This window comes from Pseudonaja textilis, chromosome 2, assembly GCF_049901715.1.
Source record: "Pseudonaja textilis isolate UNSWEBS1 chromosome 2, rPseTex1.2, whole genome shotgun sequence".
Lineage (NCBI taxonomy): Eukaryota > Metazoa > Chordata > Lepidosauria > Squamata > Elapidae > Pseudonaja > Pseudonaja textilis.
Window position 1 is genome coordinate 179278652 of NC_141991.1, and position 25636 is coordinate 179304287.

The 25636-nt window shown below is 38.2% G+C and overlaps 1 protein-coding gene across 2 annotated transcripts; it reads left to right on the forward strand.

The window, feature by feature from the left end:
- On the forward strand, positions 1 to 23905 carry C9orf72 (C9orf72-SMCR8 complex subunit). Of its 2 annotated transcripts, none has more exons than XM_026713417.2 (12): positions 1 to 152; positions 7105 to 7591; positions 9818 to 9877; positions 11654 to 11749; positions 14067 to 14131; positions 16192 to 16264; positions 16912 to 17028; positions 18877 to 19112; positions 20393 to 20450; positions 20822 to 20931; positions 21034 to 21437; positions 21575 to 23905. In XM_026713417.2, the coding sequence occupies exons 2-11, from the start codon at positions 7148 to 7150 to the stop codon at positions 21218 to 21220; spliced, it is 1446 nt and encodes a 481-aa protein (XP_026569202.1). In that variant the 5' UTR covers positions 1 to 152; positions 7105 to 7147; the 3' UTR covers positions 21221 to 21437; positions 21575 to 23905. The 2 variants fall into 2 exon arrangements, with proteins under 2 accessions (XP_026569202.1, XP_087782672.1); XM_087926546.1 differs by having other exon boundaries at positions 51 to 72.
- The last annotated feature ends 1731 nt before the right edge of the window (positions 23906 to 25636 follow it).

The following is a 25636-nucleotide window of genomic DNA, read 5'->3' on the forward strand; positions in this document are numbered from 1 at the left end:
CCCCTTCCTCGGAGTGGCTGGGAGTTCGTCGGCGTGAAGCGCAGAGCCGCCCGAAAGACGCATGCGCGATGGGTTGGTTGTGTTTATTAACCGGGAATGGCTAGTAAAGGGTGGAGGGTTGCTTGGCGGGGCTCGGACAGTTAAGCGCACAGGTAAGTAGGTGACGATGGTGACAATGGGGGAGGAGGTGTCGAGTCTTCGTCTGGCTGGCTTGCCCTCCAAGCCGAGATCGGGTCTTCTTTTGAGGTTGAGTGATCGCTTCCCAGTGTGAAACCCAGGGGCTTTCTTTCAACTTATTGAACCGGTCGAACCTCTTATGGGAACGATCTGCCTGAGAACCAAGAAACGACTAAATGAGGTTGGGGGTTGGGGAAAGAGAGAGATAGGGAGATCACCCTTAAAGTGATGGTGTCTGACTGGTTTTGCTGGCTTCCAGTGCTTCAGAAATAAAGATGGATCACGGGAATGGGAAGGGAAATTAGGGGAGAAAGTATAATATCTCCAACATAATAGGAAGGAAATGCAGCAGGGGTAACTAAGTCTGGCAGAGATGATAACTGGAGTCCAACTCACAGACGTTTCTTTCTGGTTGCCATCAAAAGCTATTCGGTCTGAGAAAACTGGCTGGTCTCCTTTTGGATCTGAAGTTAATTGTAAGATGTGGGTTTCTTGGGAGGAAGAGAAAAGAGGTCTAGGGGACACAATATTAATATACATACGTATATTATTCAATTTTTATACATACATATACCGTGTTTCTCCAACAATATGGCCTCCACCAATAGGAAGGCCCAGCATGTTTTATTGGCATAAAATCAAATTAAGCCCCTCCCCCCAAATTAAGGCCTATATTAAACAGGTGAAATGGGGGGGAATGGCAGGGGGGGGGGCTTGCTGTTAGGAAGTACTTTTGTTGCATACCCGGATATGGTGCTGCCTGTGTTGGTGGGGCACTTGGTATCGGGAGACCTTCCACCACCGTTACTTTCCCTTCTCCCTTGCTGCCGTGACGTTTAGAGCAACACTGCGGTGTTTGGCGCTGCTGCGTGCGGCCAGCCAGGGCTCCTCCCTGCAAACGGAGCCCTGCAGAGACACTTGGCTTCAGGTGCTCCTGTCGCCACCTTCCCTTTGCCTTTGAAGGTAAAGCCAATTCTTTTAAAAACGACACCCTAGTACAACAAAGCCTCCCCTGCCCGAGAGGGCAGCCCAACCCCACTTGGGGAGGTGAATCTCCCGGGGCCGCAGCGCAGGATCGGCCCACCCCGGGAGAAGCACCCAGCCGCCATCCCTGCCTGGTGCCGGGCAGAGCGCGAAGAGCTTCGCCTGGGGCACCCAGCACAGCTGAAAGGTGGGCCCTCCTTCCTGGCGCCAGAGCTCTTGCCAAGGCAGCGAGCACCTCCCTACTGGGCCCTCCTCTCATCCCACCAGGCCCGCGCCGGAGCTGTGCAGGCTGGACAGAGCTGGGAAAGTGAGCCGCAGGTGCGCGCCCGCCTGCCAAGCAAAAGAGCCGGGCCGACCCAAGCTTGGCTTCCTTCCCAAGTCTCTCCAGCCCGAACCCAAAGGGGCCACCAGGAGAGGCCGCTGAGGCAGTGATAGCGCCCACCCATCCGTAGACAGGGAGGCAAGGCGACGGCCTGCGCCATGTCCTCCACTGAGCTGAGCCCCGCTGAGTCAGTGCCTCTGCCTGATGCCTGTTCCGCTGCAGCGTTTGGAGCTGCCAGTGCGTTTGGAGATGCGTGGGGACGGGGACGGGCTGGGTGAGGGGTGAAAAGAATGGGGGGGCTTCAGGCTCTCTCCAACGGCCAGGGAAGCAGCGCTGCCATCACCTCGCCTCCCTGTCTGCGGATGGGTGGGTGCTATCATTGCCTCGGGCAGCCTCTCCTGGTGGCCCCTTCGGGTTTGTGCTGGAGGGACTTGGGAAGAAAGCCAAGCTCAGGTTGGCCTGGCTCTTTTGCTTGGCAGGCAGGCGCGCGCGTGCGGCATGCAATCCTGGCTCTGCCCAGCCCGCACGGCTCTGGAGCGGCCCTGGCGGGATGAGCGGAGGGTCTGGCGGGGAGGTGCTCGCTGCCTTGGTGAGAGCTCTGCCGCCAGAAAGGAGGGCCTGCCTGTCAGCTGCGCTGGGCGCCCCAGGCGAAGCTCTTCGTGCTCTGCCTGGCACCAGGCAGGGATGGCGGCTGGGCGCTTCTCCCGAGGTTGGCCAATCCTGCGCTGCGGCCCCAGGAGATTCGCCTCTCCATGTGGGGTTGCGCTGCCCTCTCGGGCAGGGGAGGCTTTGTTGTACTAGGGTGTCATTTTTAAAAGAATTGGCTTTACCTTCGAAGGCAAAGGGAAGGCAGCGACAGGAGCACCTGAAGCCAAGTGTCTCTGCAGGGCTCCGTTTGCAGGGAGGAGCCCTGGCTGGCTGCACGTGGCTGCGCCAAACACCGCAGCATTGCTCTAAACATCACGGCAGCAAGGGAGAAGGGAAAGCAACGGTGGCGGAAGGTCTCCCGATATGAAGTGCCCCACCAACGCCGAGGTCAACATCCAAGCTGTTGCTGCCTGCCCACCCGAGGATGCATGGGTGGGGAATTAAGTCACCCCCGAAAAGACGGCCTAGCCGTTTTTTCGGGGGTCAAAAAAAAATAAGTCCCGGCCTTATTTTGTGAGAAACACGGTACATGTGTATGTGTGTATGTATATGTATACACACACACATATATATGCACATACACGTACATATATATATTACATCCATACATTTATATACTCATATCTATATCCATATATACACACACATCATTATATATGTGTGTGTGTATGTGTATATATATATATATATATATATATATATATATATAATCCAGCTTTGTTCGAGAGTATTTTCCCATCGTCATTATAGCTGTGCTTTTAAAGTTGTAGCAACGTTTTAATCATCAGGCTTCTGTACTGATATACAGAAGCCTGATGATGGCAGATGAGATTCTGCCGAAATGTTGCTACAACTTTAAAAGCACAACTGTAATGACGTGGGAAAATACCTGAACAAAGCTGAATACCATACATGTAAGTACCCGCGAAAACTTAAGAATATATATATATATATGTATATATAATTTATATAAAACTAATATACAGTTGTATTTGAAAGCCTTGATTTCTGTCCCTCTCAAATTGTGTGAGGATTCAAAGTTGACACTGCCCTGTATCTGTGTGATGATCCTAGGTTATATATAAGACATATAAGCATTTTACAATATGTTTTATAATAATGAAAATGCAGTTTATGTAAACAGGACTTTAGTGACCTATTCTGTTAAATATTATTTTTTTGAGATTGCTATTTAATTTAATGTTGGTATTATTGTTATGCATTTATATCTCCCAAGTCAAAGTATGTTGATAGCCTGTCTCTTCAGTTGAATGGTTTTGCAATGTTTGCTGACGTAGACACATGTTGTCTTGCAATTTTTTTTTAAAAAAAAGTTATGAACAAACTCAGTGACTTCTTTTAGAGCTTCCAAATCTGGGCTGTAAAAATCTGCCTAGCCACTAAATGGCTGCTAAGAGAGTTTTCTGTACCTCGTTTCTGTCATCCTACTGATCTGGTATCCCTATTTGCCACCTAGGACTACATTCAACTGAATGTAATAGTAATATTTTTTTGAAGGAACATATTTTAGATGGAATGCCAGATTTCTGTACAAATATGTGATTACTTAATTAGGTGAAAGACAACCTTGAACTATCAGACATATTGACTAACCCAGGATTCTATTGTCTTACGAAACTTCCTTACGAAAGTGCAGGCTTTCTTGGGCTTGCACCATAGAAGGAAATTAGTGGAAATGCTCTGCTTTTACCCCAAATAGAAACAAAATTGGAGAAGATGGTTTTACAATTGTCGGAAGACCGATTTCTGTCCGTTTTATGTAATTACTATTGAAATATTGAAATTCTCTTTTGACTTCATGTTTTTTTAATTAGTTGACTCACATTGAGTTTATAAATAGACTTTTTCCAACAGTTTGATAAGATGAATAATGAATATGCCACCGCTGATTTTTGTTTGAGAGAAAGCAGTCCTATGCATATTAAGAACCTCTCAGTTGTTTAAACAGTCTCTCAGTTCCAGGGATGGGAGGAAAAATCAAGCGATTTCTGTAAGCAATCTCTCTTTTACCTAACGTATTCCTCTCACCACCACCACCAGTGAAAAGTTTGGAGAAAAGGGGATTACGAGAGAATAAGCATGCACAGAATGTGGAATATACCGAACCTTTTGTGTAGCATGCTACATCTGCTGGCGTTACCACTACAGCATTGCTTTTGATGTGCATTTCCTATTTGTATGCCTGCTTACTTTCCTATAATACCTTTATCTCCAAACTTTCCACTCTAGCAGTACTAGTAGGAAACCAAGTCTGGAACAGAACAATATATAATAACTGTTATGGTGATCATGTAATTGGGGGATGCTACAAAGATCATAAATGCAGATATTGTTCATAGTTATTTTTTCTGCATCATCATAACTTTAAATTGTTGCTGAATGAGGCAGTCAGTAAGTAAGGATTAACCTTGCTTTTTTTGGAAGCCTGCAGACTGGACAGTTTCAAAGCCTAGAAGTAGAGTAAGAATCTCATGTAGTAGCTGATCATGAACTTTACTATCTACACAACCATTTTATTTATGCTAAAAATTGTACTTCAAGATTTAGGGCATTCAGCTTCCGGGTTGAGTCCTTCTCGCTGACGGACCATAGATCGCGACTGTCCACGGCTATTGTCCATGCTCTTTCGTTGGAGAGCCCCGATCATTGTGATTAGGAGCTGAAGCTGCCTTGGACGGGCGGTGGAGTAAGGGGAAGCCGCAAGCCAGGTTGAGGGGAGCTGCATGTCCCTTCCTGGCCTTGGTTCTTTTCCTCCCAAAGACGACTGAAGTGGTGGTCCAAAATGGCCACCCCGGAAGAGGAGGAGGAAGCTGGACTAAGATTTGTGCAGGAGTAAAGAAAGAGGTGGATAACATCTGAGCCGGGACAATTGGGCGAAATAACTAAACAAAAGTACCCCGGGATTAAGATAACATTGAACTTTTAAGAAAAGAAAAGTGAGCAGCGAAATACAAAGGGACAGGAAAAAAATAAGAAAATAATTTTGACAGCTAAGCAGGGCTTTGAACTGGGAAAGGAAGAAGCCGGAATTAAAGACTTAATTAAATTGGACTAAAATATTTTGGCAAAAAATAGGCATAAATAAAGCTGGACTTAAGATTGTCAAAAAACAATAATAATAAAATTCACAAATTGGAGACTGGATTGCTCTGGAATATTGAGGTTCGAAAAACCCTAAATAATAAAATAGGAGAAAAAGGTGAAGACTTTGTATAACGGAGAGTGCCATCTTCTGACAAATAACTTAAACTCAAACAAAAGGGAAATCATCCTGTTTCTATATGAACTTATGTCGATATAATGTTAAAGAAATATTGAAACAAAGTAAGAATTTTAGAAAGTGAAAGCGGAACCAGAATAAAGAAAGAAGCAACGAAAACTGCCTGTGGGATGATTGATGTTTTTGGTATAGACCCTGGGCTGGAACAATTGAGAACTTTAGAAAACTTGAAGAGGAAAGAAGGAAAGTAAAAGTGTTTTTTGTGGACTTCAACAATTATAAAATATAAGAGTGTGTAATAATGATATCTCTTCGGGAATTAAGAATGGAACTTAAAAATATGAGAGAATGACTACAAGAAAGAGGCAAATCACTTTGCTCCGTGTTAGAAGAAATGGAAAGGGCGATTGAAGAACAAGAAAAAAGAACTTCAGAAGAGGAGGAGTTAACTCAAGCCATTTTAAATAGTTAACACAAAGAACATTACAAAGACGAGGGGAAAGAAGGAAGGCAAAAAGTTGAGATTTAAGAAGATAATCAAAAAGGGGAATACCTGTGAAATCAGGAGAGGTAGAAAGGCACAGCAGAAAAGGGGAAAGGAAGATATCAAGAAAGAGAAGAATATAAACTGGAATGGAAAAAGATATGGGAAAAAGAGGGGAAGGAGAGGCAGTAAGAAACAGGTGCAGGAAATAAAGAAACACGGAAATAGTAAAATGATAAAAAGAAATTGTTTTTTCAGAGATAATGGTTGATGAATTAAAAGGGGAATTCTGTAGGGTGACAAGGAGTAACAAGAATATATTTCCAATTAAAAAATACTTAGAAAATAGGGTAATATAGATTATTAATGGAGGGATAGATACTGATAATTCTTATTAGATGAATATACATTTTTATTTTTATCTTTAAAAGAAAAGTTAAGGTCTATTGAAGAAATTGTAATTATTGAAGTGAATGTGAAGATGTTTAAAAATGAGGTCAATACCAGTGACCAGGAATTAAATAGTCAATCTTTCCCTTTTATTTTTATTTTTTTGAAATTAGAAATAAAATTAAGGGGGTAAATATATTGTGGAATCCAAATGAAAAGATGTAATGATTATTATTGTAACTACTTAAAAATACAGGTTTATTGGGAATTAAGATGAGGGAATAAAAGTATATTTTAACCACTGAAGTGTCACACTCAAAGCAGTAAAAGGGGGGGGAACCTATGTTTGTTTTTCTTTTGTGTTAAAACTTGTATTAATCTAGAACTTATAGAAAGAACGTGTGATGGAAAGAAAATATGACAGATTAAAGAACTATTTTATAAGCTAATACAGACTATTAAAAGGAAGGAGAGATATTGGTAACTTTTTATTATTAGGCAAACATATATTGTTATTTTTTGTTTTTAAAATAAATATCAAAGGATTTGATTTGAAATAATTGAAATGAAACGAAAGGATGTATGGATTGAGATTAATCTAAGAGGCTAGGATTAAATTGCTTGTTTCTCTCCTTTCTGAAAGTTTGGAATGGAAAAGATAATAGAATTAAGTATGCATATATGAATGTATAACTATTATCATATTTGTATGTAAAAGTGATGCCCCGGAAATATTTGGTCCACTAAAAATGCTTTTTGTTTTTATGTGACAAACTGAATAAAATTTGTTTAAAAAAAAAAGAGATTTAGGGCATTGAGATGCTTTGTATAAACATTTTTGCTTTGCTTACTTTGCAGCACATGTTTCTTAGGTTTCAGTAATGTGACTGCTGAGATCATCATGTCTGCTCTCTGTCCTCCTCCTTCTCCTGCTGTTGCCAAGACGGAAATTGCACTGAGTGGAGAATCACCATTACTAGCTGCCACATTTGCATATTGGGATAATATTCTTGGTCCCAGAGTCAGACATATTTGGGCTCCAAAAACAGAACAACAGCTTCTCAGTGATGGAGAAATAACATTCCTTGCAAATCATACTCTCAATGGAGAAATACTTCGAAATGCAGAGAGTGGTGCAATAGATGTGAAGTTTTTTGTTTTATCTGAGAAAGGGGTCATTATTGTGTCCTTAATTTTTGATGGAAATTGGAATGGAGACCGAAGTACATATGGATTATCAATAATACTTCCGCAGAGTGAGCTTCATTTCTACCTTCCCCTACACAGAGTATGTGTTGACAGATTGACACACATTATAAGGAAAGGAAGGATATGGATGCATAAGGTAGGTTGTTTTTTATTGAAATTAGTTCTGATACTTTGCTGTAATATTTCTACTTGTTAAAACAGTTTAAGTCTGTCTCTTCTCAACTGTTAACTGTCACAAGTTTTAACAAATGGCAAACAAAACCGACTGAAGCTCTTATCTTGCCTTTAGTGTTCAGGTATCCTCCATTTTAAAAACAAACATAATCGAGTGAGTCCAGATTTAGTCATACTTTGGTAAAGCAGATGAAACCAGTGAAACTTGTTTATCATAACTAATTTAATCAGCATTCAGCTGACCTTGGCTATACTCATAAAAGAAAGCCAGATCAGATCTGTTTTAGGAGTTGGTAGAAGATAAGCAGGAAATTTCAGGACTGGATGGTATACTGGAAAAAATGCATTAATAAACCATATTCAGGAAACCACTAAGAGCTGAGATTGAATTAAAAGAGATTCTACTTTTATTTTACATAGATTTGTTCAAGAATGATTAATGTGAAACCAATTCAGGGTTTCAGAAGCTGAAATAATAAACCTTCAGGATATATTTAAGAATTCATAGCCCACTATAATGCTCTGATGTTTGTAGAATTGTGTTCTAGTCTTGATTATGTCATTTTTCATTATTTCTGTTTTTATTTTGCTTGATTTTATACTAGTTTTAAGGCTATATTGGCTGCCCAGAGTTGCAATTGGTGTTAATTGATTTAAAAAAATGACATACAGTCATTCTGAAAAAAAGTAATAGAAGTTAATTACATGCACCTGCCGTGTTTCTCTTGGGGGGAAATATGACCTACTCCGAAAGTAAGTCCTAGCTTGATTTTTCCATGTGCCCCCAATATAAGCCCTACCCACAAAATAAGCCCTAATTAAGACCTTGCTAACTCCAGAGTGCATGGGTAAAAATTAAGCTAGGGTGAGGATGGGGATGATGGAGCTTCCCTACTACTTATCTTCAGACAGTTGCAGCCAGGCATCGCACATCTCGGCCCATTTCTTCTGCAGCCAGCAAGGCTTTCCTGAAGGCCTCTGTAGCCGATAACAGAACTCCAGATCGATCTGGAGCTCTGTTATTGGCTGCAGAGACCTTCAGGAAAGACTTGCTGGCCGAAGTTCCTGAAGGCCTCTGACAGAGAAAAGGAGGCTGAGGGCGACACATGCAGGTGAGGTGAGTCAATGGATGACATTTCCCTCCCCCCAAAATAAGACATGTCTTTTTTGGTGGCATAAGAATATAAGACATATAATATATTTTGGGGAAAACATGAGTAACTAATATGCATGTCTGATGTAAACTTGCTCAGAAATATATATAGTTTCTAAGCCAGTAAGAAAAGTCTTCCTGTTAGAAAAGTGCTAAATTGGTGCTGATCAGATATTTTGGATTAGAGCTCTCCTAAAACCCACTAAACATGAAAATTAGCATGGCAGTTAATGGGTTGGTCTAGAAGCAAGGAAACTAAGGCTGTAGACCATTCTAAGCAACAGGAGTGTACTTTTTCAGTCTAACTTACTTCACTGGCTTGACATTAGAAAAAATAGGAGCATTCATTATACTTTGAGCTCCTGAATGAAAGGTGAAATATAAATAAATAAAATAGGTTGTTAATAGCCCAGGATATCTGGAAGGTCACCCAATGGCTGATTCCTAACTGATCATACGGCATAACCATTTATCCAATAATGCATAGTAAGTTTAAAAGAATCTCACTGGCTTTTTCATGTAGGATACATTAGATTGTTAATTATGAAAAACATTTGTAGTCTCTGATTTTAACATGGATTATTTATTTTTAAAGTATTCATGAGATGAATAAAATAAAACATACTTTGAGGGAAATGTTCGCAACATAATTCTAAGGTGATTGTTGATTCTAATAATTCTGTGCTCAGATATAATTCAAATGTTATGCAAAGGGAAACATTCTTGCACGTTTTGTTATAATCCAATAGGATAAATGGTAGTATCCTATTTCTGATTGCCAAAAATTTGATAGAAAGGAATAGATTGGAGAAATTTTTTTTGAATAGGTCATAATTCCCCTTGAGTTTTATGCCTGTGCAAAAATCTGAAAACATATCTCTATGTTTGGTTTACCATGCATAATTTTACTTTGTTGTCATCCGTTTTAAATACAATGATGTTAATATTTTTAAATAAAATCACATTCATATAATATCAAAATTTACATGTAAAAAGTAAAAAGTCTTTATTGTTTGTGAATGTTTTCTATTTTAGGAAAGACAAGAACATTTCCAGAAGTCTATTATGGAAGGTACAGAAAGAGTGGAAGATCAAGTAAGGAAAAACCCATATAGCAAAGCACTAACTATAAAATATGCATGCACACACACACACACACACACACACACACACTCATATTTTTTTTGAATAGTGGGTAGAAATGCAGTGATGATGATGTTATCCATTCAGTCAACTCTGACTCTTGCCGATTCTATTGGCCAGGGCTTTCTCTCTCCACATCTTCTGATCTTACACTATTTTTTTGAGTTTTTCTATGCTCCAGCTGGTGTCAACATTGATTGTGTCCGGCTATTGGATTCTTTGGCAGCCTGGGTTTTTTTTACCTCTAACTTTTCATACAGGAATCCTCGAGTTATGACAGTTCACTTAGTGACTGTTCGAAGTTATGACATAACCCCCCCCAAGTATTTGACACACACCCAATGTTACGAATGGCAGTCGTTCACCTTTACGAATGACCGCATAGGCTCTGCAATATTCACCCTGCCTATCCCCCCCACCCCCCCAATTGGGCCAGGTCTCCATAGCCACTAGGCTTGTGGATACTTTGCAAAGATTTAGAGATCCTTCTGTTTCTTGGCCTCCTTTAGTACTTCAGGCCTTCGGTGTGTTTGCAAAGAATAGAGGCTTAAAGTACCACAAGATCTCATGTGATCTCACGGTATTTTAGGCCTCTGTTCTCTGCAAACAGAAGCCTGGATGAGATCTGCGGCAAAAGGCTTTGCAAATGGAAGGAAGGCCTGAAGCACCAAAGCCTTCCCTCCATTTGCAAAGTCTTTTGCTGTCTTTGCAAAAAGCCTTTGCCGCTGAGAACAGATCCTGGGAGGGGTGCGCAGATCCCTCTGGGCCTCCATTTACAGCAGCAAAGGCCTTTCCTCAAGTCCTGCTGAGAACAGAGCCCTGGACATAAGTTAAGTGACCCAGTCAGTCAGAATGGGTTGGGGGAGAAGTCTGAGATATCTCAGTGGGTCGAAGGGGGCTTTGGATGGTCAGAAACACCAGCCTCCCCCCCAATGGTCTTCCCCACTGAGATATCTCATACACTTAACAACCCACGCATTCAATTAGTAAATGCATAGGCGAATGCAGGGAATGATCACATTCAAGTTACATGATTCACTTCTACAAATCCGCGGGTTACAAATGTAATTGGCAGGCTCTACTACATTTGTAACTCGACGATTACTGTGATTGCTTTCTCTAATGAATTCCCTCCCATAACAGGGCCAAAGTAAGTGAGACACAGTTCTATGATTTTGCCTTCTAATGACATGTCATGGTTTTTCGTGCTCCAGAAAAGCAATATGAAGTTAAATTATATTAAACCACATACAATGTGGAAATCTTAATATTTTTATTCCCCAGAAACCATTAAGATGAATTGGGAGTGTCTTTAAGAGTCATCATTCCCTAACAAAGTAGAACAATTTTTCAAAAGATTTATACTTAGTTGAGATTTATTACATATTGAATAAGAAATGAAGCATAAAACATTTCATTTTGCAATCTCTTAACTATTAAGTACAATTCTACATTCATTTCATTTTTTAGCTTGCTTCCATCCTAGATCAGATTACATCATCTAACTTCTATTTCATTAACCCACTGATTTAAAAACTTACACATTTTCACTCTCGATTTCCTATTTCTTTGATAGTTTTAGAATAAATCCGAAAAATTAGTTTTTCAAAATTACTTATAATTTATCTTTTTTTTCCTTCAAAAACCACTTAGTTTCTAAATGGTCGTTTCTTACAATTTTGTTAAACTCAACTACTTTATTTAATAAAACTTGTATTTACCCTACAGGGCCAGAGTATCATTCCAATGCTGACAGGGGAGGTTATTCCTGTGATGGAGCTCCTATCTTCTATGAAATCACACAGTGTTCCAGAAGAAATAGATGTAAGTCTTTATGTGAAATCCATTACTAAAGGAGGGGAGCCAACTTGATGTAGCAGTTAAGACACTAGGCTAGAAATAAGGAGACTGAGTTCTAGTCCCATCTTGGTCACCTTGTGCCAGTCATTCCATCTTAGCCCTAGGAAGAAGTCAAGGGTAAGAAGGCAAGCCAAGAAAACTGCAGGAACTAATCCAGGCAGTCACCAGAAGTCAAAAGCTTACTGGACAACACGCACACATGTACAAACACAGCATTAAAAAGAAGCACCTGACTTCTTTTGCTCTTTTTGCTACGGGCAGTCCTCGACTTATGACCACAGTTGAGCCCAATTAAATAAGACAGTTCTTAAGTGAATTTTGCCCCACTTTATCACTTTAGTTACCACAGTTGTTAAATGAACCAGTGCGGCTAAGTTGGTAACAGTTGTTTAATGAATTTGTCTTCCCCATTAATTTTGCTTGTCAGACGGCTGCAACCTTATCCCAGGATACTGCAGCTGTCGAAAATACATGCCAGTTGCCAAGCATATGAATTTTGATCATATGACCACAGGGATGCAACAGTTGTGTGAAAAACGGTTATAGGTCACCTCTTTCTGTGTCATTGTAACTTTGAACCAGGGGTGGGATCCAACTGGTGTAACTACCTGTTCGTTGGTTTACGTTTCACGCGCATGTGTGAAGTGTCAGCTTGCTGCCTGGACAGCTGAGCAGCGCTGCGCAAGGGTGCGCAGTGTTTGAAAAACCATTTTTTCCCTGCTTTTTCAACCTCAGCTGCTTTGCATGGCACAGCTGTGGTTGAAAAAGCAGGAAATAAAGGTCAAGTAAGAGCCCGGGTGGGCCAGAGGGCCAAAACAGCAGCAGACCTAGAACTGATTCTAGGTCTGCTGCTCTTCAGAGTACCGGTTCTACAAAGCCGGACAGAACCGGTAGCATCCCACCCCTGCTTTGAGCGGTCATTAAATGAATGGTTCCAAGTCGAGAACTACCTGCATTTTGAATTCTACTTAGGCAACTGTTAATGTGTGATAAACAATTTGTACCTTTGCCTGCTTAGAAGTGTAGAATGTACAGATTTAAAGTCAAAGCATGTACTTTAAAGTCCCAGCAGATAGCTGACTATCCCTGAAACTAAGCCAGGTCAAATCTGGTTAATCTTTTGGTTGTGGAGCTCTTGAAAAGTCCAGGTCTATTAACTATATTGGAAATTTAAGAAAAAAATTGAAAGAAGGCAACAACAGACTGTTTACGCTGTCAATAAGAAGCATTGATACAATCTCCACCATTTTAGTTTTTGTCTTTTTGAATAGACAAACTTTTAGTGTGCCACTTTTAGTATGCCTTTGAACATGTGAATATGTAGGATGATGTCAGACTCCAAAAAACTAAGTAAGAAACCCTGAATTTCTTAGCAGTTTCTTTTGTTATTTTACACCCATAGACAGAACTATTGCCAAACTAAAGCTATCTGCATCATTAGACATATTCTTAAGAACGCCTAAAGAGGAGCTGTCTTGATCCTCTTCCTCCCAACCAAACTATCTGAATTTCGCTGCCTCTTGGTTCCCTGCAATGTAGCACTTCCCCTCTTAGCAATCCATCTACATTCCACCACAGATGCCCAGTTTTATCATGTGTTGGTGAGAAAGGGCTAGAACCTCACATTTGATAGACAGAAACTAAAAATTGAATACGAAATTTGACTAATAGTACGCTCCTTAACGCCGGCAGAAATGCTTATCAATGGTGGCTGCAGTGTATTCTTTTTTTAACATTCTACTATGAGCCATGATGACGCAGTGGTTAGAATATAGTATTGTAGGTTAACTCTGCCCACTGCCTGGAGTTCAACCCTGACCAGTTCAAGGTTGACTCAGCCTTCCATACTTTCGTGATCGGTAAAATGAGGACACAGATTGTTGGGGGCAATGGGCTGACTCTATCATAGAGAGGGTTGTAAAACACTATGGACCAGTGTATAAGTCTAAATGTTATCACTATTGCTATGAGAAATTTTCAAAAGATGTTGAGATCTTTAAATTTTTAATTGTAATCAGATATGTTGATATATCTGTGTCTATGAAGATTCTCAGTCATCTAGGTCACAATTGTATCAGAAGTGGTTTTTATTTTTGAAAAGGCAACTGGACTGATTTTTTTCGAGGAGGAAGAAGACATTTTGCTTCCTATCCTGGAAGCTTCATGCAGATGGAAGGATAATACTGTTATACTGTCAATAACTCTGTCTTTGCTTTTTCAAAAATAAAAATCTGTGGTTTTCATAATAACTAACCTTGTTCTTGTTTTTATTATATTCCAGATATGTGATACCGTGCTTAGTGATGATGACATTGGTGACAGTTGTCACGAAAGTTTCCTACTCAAGTATGTTGTTTTTATTACACTTTTGTGAAAACCCATTGAAAGTGGAGATGGAAGTGGAGAGTAGGAGCAGTAGAGAGGGGACTTGTTGGGATCGAAATTGATTAGTTTTTGTTACAGAAAGTTAAAGCAGGTTTTTAAACAGAGCCTAATTTCTTTTTTTAAAAAATGATAATATTTTTAAGCACAAAAGACTTCCAAATCCTTTGAGTTACGACCATAATGAAGCTTGCCCATTACAGTTGTAACTCATAACAGTTGTAAACTTTTACAATCTTTTTGTGGAGGTTGTTAAGTGAATTGTCACAGTAAGCCAGTGAATAGTTCACTATGGATGTAGTTTGCAAAAACCGGAAGTACAATAAGTGCTAGTTTTCAGCCAAAATGTCATAAAATGTGATGGGATAAATCGCAAATGTCATGCAACTCCGTTGCCAAGCTTTTGAAGTGCAATCCGGTGACCGTTGGGGAGGGGAGGAACCCTCAGTGTCATTTGTGAAGAAAAGGAATTATCAGCTAAATTGGGTTTGCAGTTTTCTTCTTTCACACTTGCTTTCTATGGGGGAATCCTACCCCACCCCACCCACAAAGAAATGAAAAGCTTCAGGCTAAATTCTGATATACTTTCTGATCGAGCTTCATTGTGCAACAAGCAAGGAGTTCAGAGGATATTTTATTTTTTATACTTTTTGTTTTTAGAATTCATATTTCAGACTAATTATAAAATATAATTAATGGCACTAATGATAAGTTTATGAAAGGATTTTTTTAAAAGTTTTGATTATGGTTGTTATGAACCTGAGGCTAGTAAGAGCTGCTTTCAATGAAATATGGGTCTTCTCCAAAAATATGGCTAGCCGTTCTTTCCCCTAGCCAATTTTCCTCTAGGCAGGCAGTCCTCAACTTCCAAGCAAAATTGAGCCCAACATTTTTGTTGCTAAGTGAGACATTTGTTAAGTGAGTTTTGCCCCATTTTACCATTTTTTCTTGACACAATTGTTAAGTGAATCACAGTAGTTGTCAAGTTAGTAACACAGTTGCGAAGTGGATCTGGCTTTCCTATTGACTTTACTTGTCAGAAGGTTGCAAATGCTGATCATGTGACCTTGGGACACTAACCATCATAATTATGTGTCAGTTGCCCAGAGTCTGACTTGATCACATGACCATGGGGATGCTGCAACGATAGTCATAAGTGTGGAAAAACTGTCATAAGTCACTTTTCACTGCCATTGTAACTTCAAATAGTCATTAAATGAACTGTTGTTAAATTGAGGATTGCCTTTAGATGTAACTCTTGAAAATGTATTTGCAAGTTTTGGTTTGCATATGTGTTAGGGATACACCCTAGCAAGATCTGCAGGGCAGTCAGGCAGGCAGGCAGAATATGTGAGATATCGTTTTTTAGTAGCTTACACTCAGTAAACAGAGGCACAGTGCTAATTAAATAGTTTTATTCCGGCAAGAATTAAAGCATAGTCAAAACAGTCCATATATCATTCACTTAGTTCAGTCCGTCCAGGGATTATTCAGTTGCAAATTCCAGTGTCGAAAAAGAGAGGTCAGTACACTTACAAATATCAGTCCGGTGATATATCTCCTCGCAGTAGAGAGATATGAAGAACTCAAAAACTCCTCTCTTCCTTCAGCAACTCTTCAGTAGGGGAAGGACGCAGCTAACAAACCATCAACGTAATCCAATCCAGTAATTGTCAGTAATTGCCAGCAAACCGTCAGGGAATCGTCAGCAATCAATCAGGTTGTCTTGCTCCCTCTTATGGTGGTTTCACACCACACCCAAAATTACATGCTTTGCATTTAAAGTGACACACACTTAAACTAACAATCATAGCTTATATATATTATTTTACCCAAACTTCGTTAGGTGACCTATGTTATACCTAACAATATGAATACGTGTGAACTCTCAGATTTTAGATAAATGGCAAAGGCTCTTTTAAAAGACTTTTAAAAAATGAGATTCTGAAGTGTGCAAAATTTGTTCCAACTTGTAAAACTTAAAAAAAAAACATTACTTTTTAAATCTCTGCTTAATTATTCAGGGCCATAAGTTCACATCTGCAAACCTGTGGTTGCTCAGTTGTTATAGGAAGCAGCGCAGAAAAAGTTAATAAGGTATGTGTTTTCTATATGGCGATGGAAAATACTTCCCAGATAGGGTGTTTTAATTAAAATCATAGAAGTAATAGTTTTATTTTTTGTCTGCAGACAAAAAAGGCTTTGGCAGAAGTTAGGGGCTAAAGGAAAAATCTGCTTACTGTAGTTAAATTTTTAGTATCAACTGATTCAATTTCCATATAAAAATCTGCCGTTTCCAAATCTTGTCTTGAGGTTGAAATTCAAGAATTCCTGATCTGATGCGGAAAAGTCTTGCGTGAGATTTGTATACGAGTACTATTTATATATTTGATTTATATCCTGCTTTTTATTCAAGAACTCAAGGTGGCAAACATTTATCCCATAACCACCACACTTTAAGGTTAGATCAAGAAAACTAACATGGTTTAGCCCTCTTAGTATGTATACAGGGAATTTTCTAGGAAATTCAGGGTTGAAATTTAGTTGGCAAGTTGAAAATTTTTAAAAAAGTAAGTGTAAATTACTTATGTAATTCTTCCCTATATAAAAAGTAACCTTAGAAAATGGCAAGTAAGAATTACCCAGTTGCTGTACAACAGAACTGTCAATCTACAAAATTTTTCTATATTATTTCAGTATATATGCATATTTCAGTATATATTTCAGTATATATTTATTTACAGATAGTACGGACACTATGCCTCTTTCTCACTCCAGCAGAGCGAAAATGTTCTCGCCTTTGTAGAAACGAAACATCTTTTAAGTATGAGTCAGGTCTATTTGTGCAAGGGTTATTGAAGGTAAGATGTTTTCTTTCCTCACGCATACAGGAAGGTCTCAATTAGTGCTGATAATGAACCCCACAAAATGGTTGCATTATTCAGATTCGCACTATTCCAGGCGATATTTCTGGGGAAAATAGGCTAATCGTTTCCTGCTTGGTGGATATAGGTAATGAAAATGTCTAGACATTAATTTTTATGCAGTAATGAAATACAGCAGTAAAAAAATTAAAATATACTTACAATTTAAATTTATTTTAATGAAGTCAGTAGTTATAGAAAGCAAAATAAAAACAAAATTCTAAATTTCGTTCCTAAAGGTAAACTTACCCTGGCAAAATGTCTTTATTGGCTGTCAAAATATTTTACCAACTTGGACAAATTGGTTTTCTCTTTCTTTAAATCTTCATTATAACCTGACATGAGGCTTTCTAGATAGATCTTATAAATATTTAAAATAAATAAATAAGTGAATAAAGGACAAGCTGGAGAATAGACCCATAAGCAAAGCATACTTGCTATCACCTATATTCTCCTGTAGTTCTTCAAAATGAGCCTCTTCTGTTTGGAGCTTTCCTCAGCCTGAACCTTCTTTTCTTCATTTTGCATATGAAACAATTAATATCTAAAGCCGCAAAAGCAAAGGTACATGTGCTGTCCTCAACCATGTGTGTGCTACCCTCGCATTAAATGCGACCTGGTATCAGTTTATATTTTACACCTAAATTGAGTATTGAACCATTCAAACTAATCAAAACCTACGTGTATTGTTAAAAACCAAGCAATAAGAAGTCCCTTTTTCTAACTGAAACAATTCTGCAAGTAAATGGTTACAATATTTTCTAGATGATCTCTTCCATCTTGCTTTTTCCTTTTAAGTAGACTTCTAAATATTTCAACTCAGCAGGTTTTTTCTAATGTCAAGAAAATGTAGTTTTCAATGACATAAACTATTCGGTTATCTAAGCCTGCTGTTTTCTTAATTTACTGTTCATTACAGTTCATTTGACTAAAGGGAAAAAAATTAATATCTTTTGTCTTTCCTTCTCAAATGCACTTTCTCTTCAGGTTAGAATATTATTGATGCAATTATTTCTATTTTTAATTTTTTACTTATATTATTACCTTGACCTTACAAAGAACAAAGCTAAGTTTCATTTGCTTTAGATTCTGACCTCTTATCCTTCATTTCTAAATGTTGTAACATTAAAAATAAAAGGAATAAACCAGATAATTGCATGAACAAAAAGTAAGACTACCATTTTAACCATATTTCTGACTGAGGTAAGAAGGGCTGGTTGTATCATTCCCTCAAGGAACTGTGTAATGGTTGTAACTGAAAAGCTGCCCAACATTGTTGAGGTAGACGCACAAAGAATTCAATTTGAGAGTCATGATGTATGTGTGTTTGGAAAGAGGTTCCAGTGTTTTCATTGTGATCTACACATTGTGAGTTTCTGTAAAGTCACTTCCAGTTTGACACATACTATGTGAATGAAAAAACTTCAGTCACTTATGTATGGATGACTAAGGATAGCTAAGGTTTGTGAGGGACTGTCGTTGGAGTTTAATAACTGCAAAGTTCAGTTAGCTCAACTATTCTGTATTTAATACTACAATCTTTACTCAGAAAATACATGTTTTGTGTTCACAGGGAAACAGCAATTTAAATCCAAGTACTAGCAATCGTATTCCATTGAATTGAAATAAATTTCATTTCTGAGTATCGATGCATATTTTTAACAGTAGAATCTTGAATACTCTCAGGACACAAGTCAAACTTTAAAGGGCAGAGTGACAGTTGTTTGTATATTATGTTCAAAATGATATTTTGCATTTTTAATTTTTGAACTTTTATTGTGGCAGGATGTGACTGGAAGCTTTGTGCTGCCTTTCCGTCAAGTGATGTATGCCCCATACCCTACCACACACATAGATGTAGATGTTAATACAGTGAAACAGATGCCTCCATGCCATGAACATATTTACAATCAACGACGGTATATGAGATCTGAACTAACTGCATTTTGGAGAGCTACTTTGGATGAAGAAATGCCTCTGGATACCATCATATATACAGATGAAAGTTTTACTCCTGACTTGTATGTATTTTTGAGGAGTTTACCAAAAAGTTACTTGGTACTGTCTGTTGTGAGTAAATACAGTGAGCAGACATTCGAATATAGATGATCTCTCTCTCTCTCTCCCTCTCTCTCTCTCTCTCTCCCTCCCTCTGCAAGTGGTCACAGGGGTGAAAAATGGTTATGTCACTTTTTCAGTGCCCTTCTAACTTTGAACAGTCGCAAAATTAACTATTGTAAGTTGAGGACTCCCTGTACTTTGTGCACATGGTTTTGGGTAAAATGTAGAAGGTGTTTCCCATTGCTTTCTCTCGCACAGTATGACAGATGGCTTTGCCATTGTCACTAAGATTCTAATTCCAACACCTTTCAATATTGCCTGTGTCTGTTGATAGCTGGGATTACGTTCAGGCCTTGGGTGACCCTTCTAGAAGTATATACTTGTGGCAATCACTTCTGACCTTCTTACTCATACCTCCCAAGAACAACCTCCCTGTCCCAATGAGATAGCAGCAGTAGTGGTGTGCTACTGGTTTGCTCCGGTTCTGTCCTATATTTCCTTTGTTTATAGCTCAGCTGATAGTCACGGCAAAGCGGATTGCCGTGCCTCAACTCTTTTACTTACCAATGCTGATGGTAAGTTTTCATGCTTAAAATTGCCAGTTTTAGAATGCTCCCCACGCACCCACAGAACCAGTAGTAAAAAAATTTGAATTCACCACTGAGTGAGGGGTGGGGTAGGTCTGATTTTTGTCTTCCTTTTGCATGTTAATAGCTGAATCAGGCCAAGGCCCAACCTTGGTTCAATATCTTACTTCTCGCCCTGAGCTACAAGATGCCTGTGAACAAAATGGAGGCATAGTCCTCTCCTACAAATGTTCCTCTGGAACAGCAGAAACCCTGTCCCCAGTTTGCAGACAATACTTGATTCTCAAGACTAATAATCCCTGATAGACCGGTTCTCTGTGAATTTATCTAATTCTTTTTTTAAAGCTTTCCAGATTAATAGCTGGCACTTTTTCTTGTAATGAATTCCAACTGTTTATTCTTTGCTATGTGAACAACAGTTTTCTTTGTCTGTCCTAAATCTTCCTACATTTAGATTCCTGAGTGATTCCTAGTCCTGGTGATTTGAGAGAGATTATTACTTCTTGCCCGCTTTCTCCATATTATGCATGCTTTTTTAAAACCATTTTTATTATGTCATCCCTCATTTGCCCTTTTTGGCGAGTTAAAATAGTCTCCAACGTTCCAGAATTTTATCTTTTTATGCTTTAATTTGTTCCTCTGTATTTCTGCAGGAATGTTTTCCAAGATGTTCAGCATCAAGACACTTTAGTAAAAGCTTTCCTAGATCAGGTAACTTTCAGTTTACTTAAAACTACCATAATAATATGGCATATTGCTTAAGTATTCCTTTTGCATAATTTTCCATGAAAAGAATAATTTAAGAAAGTGTGTAATGTATTTTGGGTACATAAAGCAAGGCTGGGGAATTCTCCAGGTATTTGGGAATAAAATTTCATAATCCCTGGCCATTGGTCATGCTTGTTTTGGTGTATTGGAGATGTAGTCCAAAATATTCCAAAAGATTGCCTATACAATCATATAAGTTTAATAAAAAATAAACAAAATAAAGGCAAAGTATGCAAGAGAATAGGAGAGTACTAAGGGAACTCCAGTTAAAGATTTTTCATGGTGTAATTTTTGTGTGTGCCGATTCTCAACAGGTCTTTCATTTGAAACCTGGATTGTCTCTAAGGAATGTATTTCTTGCACAGTTCCTCTTAGTCCTTCACAGAAAAGCCTTAACTCTCATCAAATACATTGAAGATGATACGTGAGTTGTAAACGTAAAGGGAATGATAGGGTTGGCTATCTTGTATTTTGACGTAGTTGAAAAGCTTTCCGGTTAACCACATCTTTGTTCTTCAACTTACAGGCAAAAAGGCAAAAAGCCTTTTAAATCTCTTCGTAACTTGAAGATAGACCTGGACTTAACAGCAGAGGGCGATCTTAACATAATAATGGCTTTTGCCGAAAAGCTCAAACCTGGTTTACATTCATTTCTTTTTGGTCAACCTTTTTATACTAGCGTGCAAGAACACGATGTCCTAATGTCATTTTAAAGACCTTTTAATATGTGCTGGTTACAGCCTCATAATATTATTTGAAAAGTTTTTGTAAAGGGAAAACAGTGCTTCTCTTCATAATCACGTGCTGCTTGTCCACTGCAACTGAATGTAAGTTTACACTACAGCCTGTAGAAGGAAGAGGGAAAAGAATTTGCTTTCAAATCTATTCACCTTAGGCAGGCTCACAGGCTCTACTTTGCTTAAAGCAGGGGTGTCCAACCTTGGCAACTTTAAGACTTGTGGACTTCAACTCCCAGAATTCCCAGCAAAGCTGGCTGAGGAATTCTGGGAGTTGAAGTCCACAAGTCTTAAAGTTGCCAAGGTTGGACACCCCTGGCTTAAAGTAAGACTGTATCATTATGTGCGGTCAGAATGCTAACTGGAACTTTCAGAACAATAAAAGCAACAGAAATGTCTTAAAATAGTTTTTGTTAGAGCACAAAGATAGTTTTTGTTAGTGTTTTCATTTTTGTTTTTACTTTTGGCATTGGGCAGAATGAGACATTCACCCCTTCTCTATTTTGAGATACTAAACTATAAACAAGTGTCATATGCTGACCGAAGATCCTAATTTCCAAGGGGTATTTGCTTTAGATAGTACCAACTTCCTTCTGTCACGCTTTTCAACAGCTCCTAGAAATTGTGGCAGTATCTATTTAAATATAGCTATAAAACACTGTGCTTAGAAAAGTCACTTGGATAATTGGAATTATCCAATTGGATAAATTGGATATGCCTGGAATTGGACATAATCCTGGAGAATATTTTTAAATTAGTAAAGTGTCACCAACCATACTAGTGCCCAGCGGATCTACTCTGTTGCTAGTTATGTTAGCATGGATGTTACACACAGCTTAATGACTGATCACAGTTGTATATAATTAAAGAACAAAGTGAATGCAAAAGTTAAGCTAAAGAGGGGTTAAGTAACTTTTGTGTTCTGAATGAAAGCCAAATAAATATGCTTATTCTATATGTATGAATTGATGGATGGTAACAAAATTCTGCTTTTTTCTTAAATGACATCAGCTTCCACTTGTTTTGTACAGGTCCTCTTTGTGTCTGCATGGTATTAAATATTTATATTGATTTTATGATGCAGGTTTCATAAAGTAAAAAAAATCTGAATATCTGCTGCTACATGTTTCAGTGAATTTATTATTTAATTACAGTGAAGGGAAGATGCCAAAGGCGGGTATATTTATGTGCAATATGTATGTGTTTAATATGGTTTAGGAAATGCACTTGTCAAGATTTAATGCTGTTTTTCAGCATTCCATAATATGAATTTGTGTTCTCATGGAATCTTAGTCATTTTTCTTGATCAGTTTATCAGTGGTGACTGAAATGAATACATACTGTTTTTATTAAAAAAACAAATCCCCATTAACATTTACATCTTGTGAGTTTCAAACTTTTCCTGTTAAGGCAATGAACAAGGCAGTCTGTCAATATCTGAATGTCATGGTTCCCTAGATCTCTGAATCTTTATTTCTTTTCTAAAAGGATGTACTGTTTTGCATTGGGAAAGCTATCAAAGCAATTATAACTTGATGGGGGAGGGTGAAGGGAAATCTTCCTTCCTCTTAACCAAATATGGAATAATCCCAAAGTGAATACTAAGTAACTTGATGATAAGAATACATTTTATCTCAGAGTAAATAGTTTCAGGTCATAGTTGTGCTCAGCTAGAATTAAGAAATCAAATAGTCCAGTAATTGAAACTACTGTATAACTAACTATATGTGGCGTTCTGCATTCATGAATCAATAAATGGAAAATATTGAAAATAATGAGATGGTGGCTTGTATTCCCCTAAGTTGAACACTAACTCCAGAAATTTTACTAGTTGTACCCAGGAGTTAAGGAATTCTAGAAGTTATACAGCCACGCTTGAAGGACGTTGCTCTTATTACTGACTCTGCTAAGAAGTATTTGGATTTTTCTAGAATATTGGTATAGTAAATATTCGAGAACTACATTTAGAAGTTTACATTTTCAGAAAAATCTTATGATGGTTCCAGGGGTTAGCTTAAAATAAGTGTACGCAATTGTAGCCAACTGTTGAAATTATCATTGGCTAATTCATTATCTTAATCGATATTCACTGTTCATGTATTCAGTTTGTCTGAAATAAGACTTTGAAAAGTTATCTGGCCTTCTCTTCATTACAGGTTTGAGGAGGTGTTTGTAGGTCTAAACATCTGACGGGCACAGGATTAAAAAAGGTTGATCTAAGTGTGATACATTGTAGGTTTTTATGTATTTTTCATGCTTTCAGTCCTTAAAAAAAGAGAGAATACATGAACCCATTATTTCCTACTTCATTAAATGACTCTTTGAAAAATGCCATAAAGCCTTTAATTTTGTTTCAACAGTTTACATAGGTTTACATTCTTCTGAATATGTATACAAGAATGTTACCATGCTCAGTCCACATTATTCAATCCTATGTCTAACTATATCGTGATGTATTTTGACAAATGCAACTGAAATAACAAAACAAATTACAATATATTTATTTCAACATCATCTTTATTCATTATGGAATGTAAATACTAAAAACTTACCAAATTTTGATGCACTTTTGTCTTGCATGTTTATGTAACAAAATACAGTAGTTATGTGACCTTGATCTGTGTTCCATGTTATGATTAAACATTAAACTATTAAAATATTCTGGTGGCATTTTTAACATTTTAAAGCAAGACTATCTTTCCTCCTGTAAGCTTTAAGCAATTTTTCAGCTGCCACAAAATTCTCTTTTCTTCAAGATAATTAAAACAATGATATTCAACAACAGCAAATTAGACTTTCACAAAAAGTGCTTCATTGGGCATGTTTCACTTCAGGTAGCCCTCAATTTATGATGCATTCCCCTCCAAAAAAAAGGCTATTTACTGCCCATTTTCAAAATTAAGAACCCATACGCAGTCCTGTGGTTGCATTTTGGGTGCTTGGCAATGATTTCATCATATGTTTGCAGCGTCCTAGTCATTTAACCACAACTGGGACATTTTTTAAAAAAAAAATCAGTTTAAATCCAGGATTAGTTACGATCATAAGTCAAGGACCAGCTGTATAAAAATCATATTTTAAATAATATTCTAAGACTTATAATCAATCAGAACCATACAAATAAAACTGAAATGGTGGTCCCCAAATTTAACTACACATAAAACCAATAGAATCAAAAAAATTAATTCCTGAGCGAATAAAACACTCTTTGTGTAAAGTTGCAACGGCAACCTCTCCACAGGGGTAAAAAAAAAAATCAGTAAGTGGATCACAGTGAAGAAGAATAGTTCCTCTGTATTATCTTCTCTGGAAAAGACAGGAGAAGTTGCAATAGATACTGTACAGGGAGCTTCATGACTAAGGCAGAAAGCCCAGTTTCTAGCCTAGTTTCTTAACCATTACACCAAACTGGCTCTCATTGCAGATACATGTACTGTGTTTAAAATGAAAATTGGGGCTGTATTGCTAAATGACATGGTTGTAAAGTGTGCTTATTACACGATCGTGTTAACTTACAGCATTTTGGCTGTCTCATGTATTTGCTTGTATCCCACCTTTATTATTTTTATAAATAGCTCAAGGCAGCGAACATATCCAACAGATCCTCTTTCCTATTTTCCTGACAACAACCCTGTGAGGTGAGTTGGACTGAGAGTGAGTGATTGGCCCAAAGTCACAGATTGATGGCTAAGGCAGGACTTCAATTCGTAGCCTTCTGCAGTTGCTGCTGTTAAGGTGGATTCAGTGCTTGTATAGCATCTTTCATTTGTGATCTGCTGGCTTGCCTATTGACTTTGCTGATCAGAAGTCCAGCAAAGATCCCAAATGGTGATCATGTGACTGCAGATCACTGTGACTCAAAGTTATGAGTCGGCAAGGTCACATGACTACAGGGACATTGGAATGGCTGTAACTATGAGGATCCTTTGTGAATCCCCCTTGTTCAGTGCCATTGTAATGTTGAATGGTCTCCAAATAGGGGTTGGTCAATGAGGACCACCTATCGCAGTCATAAAGGAAGAATTGTCCTACCTGGGTTCATCTTATCATTCTTGGTTCTGACGGAAGAAAGAAGAGGTGTAAATATCATGCCAACAATTCTCCAATTAGGCATTCAAGTTTAAACAGTTTGGAAACCCAAACTACAGATTTTCATGTGATTCACTGGAATTAACTTTTGCAAATGGTTTTTTTTTTCTGTATAGGTTAAACTCTTTGAGTTCTCCCTTTTTCTTGTTCATGGGTAGTCTTGAATTACAAATACTGCTGAAAAATAGGAGATTAAGAATTGTTAAACAGGTATGTTTACAAAAAGAACAATGCAATACTGATTAGTTTTTAGTGTGCATTCATGGAATTTGTGTTGGACATAGTATACTTTGATCTGATCTG

What these genes read in the sequence shown, in the direction of transcription:
- C9orf72 (XM_087926546.1), top strand. An exon ending in TTGTGCAAGGGTTATTGAAG is followed by an intron (nt 17,029 to 18,876) that starts GTAAGATGTTTT and finishes TTATTGTGGCAG; the next exon opens with GATGTGACTGGAAGCTTTGT. An exon ending in AAATACATTGAAGATGATAC is followed by an intron (nt 20,932 to 21,033) that starts GTGAGTTGTAAA and finishes TTCAACTTACAG; the next exon opens with GCAAAAAGGCAAAAAGCCTT.